This window comes from Natrix helvetica (assembly GCF_964273705.1).
Source record: "Natrix helvetica genome assembly, chromosome: 13".
NCBI lineage: Eukaryota > Metazoa > Chordata > Lepidosauria > Squamata > Natricidae > Natrix > Natrix helvetica.
In genome coordinates, this window is record NC_138557.1 from 1,132,595 (window position 1) to 1,138,594 (window position 6,000).

The 6,000-nt window shown below is 56.8% G+C and overlaps 1 protein-coding gene across 2 annotated transcripts in view; it reads right to left on the reverse strand.

The window, feature by feature from the left end:
• LLGL1 (LLGL scribble cell polarity complex component 1) overlaps window positions 1-4,511 on the reverse strand; it is a 30,393-nt gene extending 25,882 nt beyond the window's left edge. The window contains exon 1 of one of the 2 annotated variants that reach the window (XM_081966065.1): window positions 4,246-4,511. In XM_081966065.1, coding sequence (XP_081822191.1) covers window positions 4,246-4,425 — 180 coding nt within the window. In that variant the 5' untranslated portion in view covers window positions 4,426-4,511. The remainder of the gene's footprint in view (window positions 1-4,245) is intronic. The other variant, XM_081966066.1, reaches the window with a different exon arrangement.
• Window positions 4,512-6,000: the final 1,489 nt, after the last annotated feature.

Below are 6,000 nucleotides of genomic sequence, written 5' to 3' on the forward strand. Positions count from 1 at the left end.
CTGTGCCTAACCAACATTCCACATTGACCGAAGATGCTCCTTGGAGGGGTAAGGAAAACCTCCCACTTTAGTAAGGTTTGGTCCAGCTGCTGCCAGTTAACCTTTGTTAGATACAACTTAAAAAAAGAAAGCCAGCAATCCTCAACTAACCAACATTTAGCAACCATTCAGAGTTACAAAAGGACTGGAAAAGCTCATTTGCAATCAGCCTTTGAAGTTGGCGGCATCTCCAGGGTCACCTGGTCAAAATCCAGGCACCTGGCAAACGGCAGGACGGTTGGAGTGGCCAAAGGGTCACTGCCGGCCATTTGCGACTGTCCCACCCAAGCACCAACAAGCGGGCAACGGGGGAAGCCGGATTCGCTTAACAACGGTAACGGCTCCCTTAACACCGTGGTAAAACAGGTTGTCATATCGGGCGCAACTCTACGGAATAGCAACGACTGCGGTCGTAAGTCGAGGATTCCCTGCGGTGCCTTAACGCTGCCTGGATTTCCCCGTCACCCACTGAACCCCAAACCACCCAGTCCCCGTTTAGGCGGGAACCATGGGTTGCTGACCCCAGCCCGGGGTGGGTTCAGCTTCCAGGTGCTTCCAGGTCCCCTGGGCACATCGCCATCCTCTCATCCAGGAAGGCACCAGCCAGGGGAGCCTTTGTTGACCCGCGAAGGGGCCATGCGCCTGCGGTGTTTGCCCCACGTGCCGCTGGTGGGATCACAGAGCTGGGCCGAGATCAACAGGCTGCCTGGAAAAGTTCAAAACCATCCTACCAAGAAACAGGATCAGTCAGGCCGCTTCCCAATTCTTCGTATTGGCTGTGCTGCTGTCACGCACAGGCGCCAATCCCCAACCTTTCCCACCCCGTTCCGTGTTGCAACACGCAGAGACACCGGAAGAGGGAGGCGTCTCTGCTTTGCCAGTGGAGGGAGGGAGGGAGGGGGGGGGGCTCCAAAACCCAAGGTGGCTGCACGATGGGAAACTTGGCTGGCAGATTATTTCATTCTTTGGCCCTGCACGGCAGAAGCCCGCCAGCCTTCCCTTGAGATTGCATTGCACACGGGTGTCTCGGGGGGCAAATATAATTTGAAATCTGCCCCCCTCCCTCCCCAATTATGCATTCCAAGCGAGGCGACCCAAGCAAGCCCTGAGCTCAACTCCTCCTCCTCCTCCGTCCCAAATCTCATCCATTGTTTATTATTTATTACATTTATAGGCTGCCCACCGGTTCACTGTTGAAGCAATGCTGGATGGGTGATGTTGGAACTGCCGCTGCCGACACAGCCTACCCCGCAGGGACGTTGTGAGGATTCCCAACAGGGGGAGAGAAAGGGAGGAGACAAGCCCAGAGCGCACACCAGGAGAAAGGACACGATTCACATGCCCAGAAATAAAATGCACCGCTGCATGTAAGCACAACTCTTCTGACCCACAGAGTGCATCGCCCTGCACCAAGGAAAAAACAGCAGGAGGGATGAGGGAAGAAAGGGATCAGATCCCAAATGGGGAGGGGGGGTGGGGGTGACCTACAAACATCACTTTTCAGTTTCCTGGCCTGCACGGAAGCCGTGTCAAGGCTTAGGCATAACCAGTGGTGGGATTCAGCCAGTTCGCACCGGCTGAACCGGTTGTTAACTTTCTGAGAAGTTTGGGGAACTGGTTGTTGGAAGAAATCATGAGGGCAGAGATTTCCCAGAGTTGGTAAATTATTTGAAACCCACCACTGGGCCTCACTGGGTTTCTCCCCTATCGAAGAAAACAGAGATGAAGTCACAGTATCCCTCAAGCAGCGTTACTGGGGTGGGGGTGGAGAGGAGGGAGACCAGCCGGCCATTCCCAAGAGGATGGGGGCTTCATGCAGCCCATATTTTGGGTAGCCCCGAATTTGACCCAAAGCAAAACAGGCTGTTTGTCCGGCGCAAACACAGCAGCGGAGGTATCCAAGAGACCGCTTGGATTTCGTTAGCGCCTGTCGTCGCCCCGTCCCCCCTCCAACAACGCAGACCTTGGAAGGCTTCTTAAGAGGCCACCGGAGTGTAACGGCAGAGCAAGGAAGAGTAAAGAATGGGGAAAAGGAAGACTGGAACTATTAAGAGGAGGAAAAAAACAGCAAGCAATGGAAATAAATCTTTTGGGCTATCAAGTTTTGAACCCAGCCCAGGCAGTGTATTATCTAATGTCCTCCCCCGTAACTGAAATCTTGGCCCAGGCAGCCTGGCTTTTCTCTTCACACCAGAGGAGCTGTTCAAGCGACAAACCGGGAATCCTGGCTGGTCCCTGAAGGTGCCAACTTGGGCCATTAGCCTCCTGAAACTAGCTCTGCCCAAATCTGGGGCTTTCCAGGCACTCTGAAGCCCATCACAATCCGGGGAGGGGGAGGTTAAATGGGGAGGGGCTCTCTCCCAAACCTCCAGCAAGGGCACCCTCCCTTTGCAAAAACAGAGGCTACAAACAGGAGGGAGTTCAAAAGGGGACGGATGCTTTCCAGCCCCCCCCTCCCCAAATGCTCCAAATTCTGGACAAAAGTGGCCAAACTATTGTGGCTGAGGGAGGGGTGGGGGTGAACAGAAGCTGCTTTTCTTGGTATGACTTTTTTTTTTTTTGGACATTTCCAAGTCCATCACCAGCAACAGCCCCAATTGGTTGGCACAAAGAAGCCGAAAACAAAACACTGTCTTGCAACCAAAAAAAAAAAAAGCTTTAAAACTCTACAGAGGAGGAGGAGGAGGAGGAGGAGGAGGAGGGATGAGCTATTTGGGGGCAGAGAAGCATCTCCCCACCCTGCCCAAACATCCCCGAAGCATGCCAGCACCTTGTAAGACAGAGGCAGCCTCTTCAAGGCCTTCCCAGATCTACACTTGCAGATTGTTTTTTATTGCTTCCATTCATTCAAAGGGGGAAGGGGCTGAAAAGGAGGGTGGGGAAGGGGTGGGAGGGCTGCAGATGGCCGAGGGAAGGGGCGGGGGAGGAGGCCAACTCCACAGCCTCACAATGGACAGCCGGCCTCCCCCTCTGGACCAAAGGGGCTGAAAAGAGCAGGGAAGCTCCAGAGCAGCCAGCCCTGGAAAGCAGCAAGAGGGTGGTTTGTGCAATAGTGTGGTTTGTGTGTGTGTGTGTGTATGCAAAAGGGGGGGCGGGGTTGGAGCTGGGGCAGGGGGAGATGCTGGGTCTGTTCCTTTCTCAGCCCAGTCAGATGGATGCTGACTTTTGGGGTGAGGGAGCCAGCTGGGGGGCTCCGGAGAACATCATCCCCGCCCGGTAAAAGTTGCCCACGGAGAAGCAACCAAAAGCAAATGAAGGAGCTCCCAAGCCACCCCTTCCTGGACGAGGAGGAGGAGAAGAAGAAGAAGAAGAGAGAAAGAAGGAGAGAGACACCTTTGCTGGGAGCGAGAGCGCGTGGGAAGGGAGGGAATGGGAAAAGGAGAAGGGAAGAAGGCAGCTACACAAGCACAGAGACACACAACAGCACAGGTTGGAGGTGCTCCCAAGCTTTCTGGATGGGCTATGCCAGGAACACCAAGCCCATCTAGGCTGGGGGAGTCCCCCCTCCGGGAGGGGCATGCAACTGCTGCCTCCTCAGGCTGTGCCCCCCCCAAACCTCCCCCCCCCTCCGGCTCTCCTTTCCCTTCCTTTTAAGCCCACCCACCCACCCTGAAAGGACCCTGCCTCTCTCAGCGCCCCCTCCCTTGGGCTCTCACCTCTGCAAGGAGGGAGGGAGGGGCAGCCCCAGATGCAAACAATTGGGGGGGGGAGCACATGCAAAAGGGGCAGTTGGGGGTCTTCTCCCCAGCACCCCTTTCTTCCTGGGGACGCAGCATTTTACTCTTTCTCCAAACTGCCTCCCCCTCCCCTTTTGGGGGGTTTAGCTCTTTCCCTCCCCCACCCACCAAGCCCCTCGCGCCAAAGAGGGCGATTCCCACAGCCAAGTAAAGGCCCGGCTTCTCTCGCCCCCTCCCCATTTTTCCCCAAGTCCCGAAGGCGGAGGGAAGCCTCCCGCCTTGGAGCGCGTCCCATCTCCCGCCCCCGTCCCCAATTCCAGCCCCAGGACCCCTCCCGCCGACCAAGAGCCGAAAGGACCCTGCCCGTCGCCCCCTCCCCACCCCTCCCTCCTCCACTGCCCGCCTGCTTCAACCGGGCGCCCCCCACCCAGAGGCGCGGGGACCCCCTCTCCTCCGCTTCCCCGGGCCGGCGGGGGATGCCGGGGCCGAGGAGGGGCGCAGCGGGGCTGATGGGCAGGGGGGTCCCCACCTTGTTGAAGGCGTAGATGTCCTGCTTGAGCTTCTCCCGCTGGGGGTCGTGGCCCTGGCGGCGGAAGCGAAACTTCATCATCTTGCCGAGGGGCGCGGGGGGCGGGGGGCGAGGCGGCCAGGCGGGGGGCGCGGCGGCGCTTCCCCCATGCAGCAGCGGCGGCGGCGGCGCCCTCCGCATCCAGCAGGGCGAGGAGCGCAGATGCGCCCCGGTGGCGGGAGCAGCAGAAAAAGGAGCGGCGGCGGCGGCTGGGCGGGGGGCTCCTGCCGCTGGGGAGGGGCGGGGGGCAGCGAGGGGGGCCGGTCCCAGCCAATCAGCGCGCCCCGCGGGAGGCGAGACCCCGGCCAGACAATAGGCTGCCGACGAGCGCGAGTAGCAGACGGGAGGGGAGGGGGAGGAGGAGGGAGGCGCTCCCGCCCCGCCCCTCCTTTCCAGCTGTGCCTTGCGCTGCGCTCCCGCCGCCTGCCGGGAAATGTAGTCTTGAAAAAGGAGGCTCTTCGGAGCGCGGGGCTGGTCCGAGGGGTCCTTGGTGCGATCTCAATGGGGGGTGGGGGTTGCTTTGCTTGCAGACGTTTCGTGACCCAACTGGGTAGCATCGTCAGTGCTAGGAGGGAGGGGGGTTGTAGAGTGGAAGAGGAGGACTGTGCGGTCTCCTTGGTGCTCTCTGTGCTTAGGGGGTTTCCTTCAGACGTTTCATGGCCCAGCAAGGCAACATCGTTAGTGCTAGAAGAGAGGAGTTTGCAGAGAGGAGGAGGAGGAAGAGGAGGAGGAGGGAAGACTGGGGGGTTCTTGGTGGTCTCTGTGCTTAGGGGGGTTTCCTTGCAGAGGTTTCATGGCCCAACTAGGGAACATCAGTCTAGCACAGAGGTCTTCAAACCTGGCAACTTTAAGACTTGTGGACTTCAACTCCCAGAATTCTCCTGCAGCAAAGTTGCTTCTCCCCCCACCCCTTTGCCAGCTACACATCTGGATGGATGCCTTCCAACATCTGGGTTGGAAGGGACCTCGGAGGTCAAAGGTTTGTGTGTATTAAGTTAAACGATGGGAGATAAATTCCTTTTTGGGGAAATCCACTCCAGTTATTATAAGTCTCTAGTCCAGAATTTTTCAATCTTGGCATCTTTAAGATGGATGGAGTGCAACTCCCAGAATTCCCCTTGCTGACTGGGGAATTCTGGGAGTTGAAGTCCACCAAGACTGCACCCTATATTCCTTTTTTAAAATTTCCCAATAATCCCCGCTGAAGTTCCAGTGCCTATTTACAAGTACTGGAAGCATCATTATGCTGTAAGGAAAAAGGAATGTGGCAAAATTAAAAGGCTTCTACGTGGGAGCAAAGAATGTGTAGGAACTACCAGTAACATCTCAACCATGGCTGCAGCCTCCATCCTCCAGTTCCCACGGAGCACTTAGTCATAATGTGGGTTGGTTTCCTTCTGGCACGGCACGTCTCCCGTCAAACTAGCAAGTTGGAGTGGCACTCTTCTCGCAGTGGAGAGGCACTCAAAAACCATCCAGCGAAAATGAAATGTGCAGGATTCAGTCTCTCTTATTCCGACAAGTAGATGTTTAGGGGCCTAAAAAGTAAAACTGCCCCTAATCCGGTCTGTTTCTAGAGGGTGAGAAAGTGGGGGGGGGATTGGCCATTCTTGGCTGCTCAGGTTTCACCCTGGACTGGCCAACCTGGATGGCAGAAAAAATTCTGCTTTAGCTTTCCAGAGGAAACACATCAGCGTAATGAATTGGCAGCTGTCC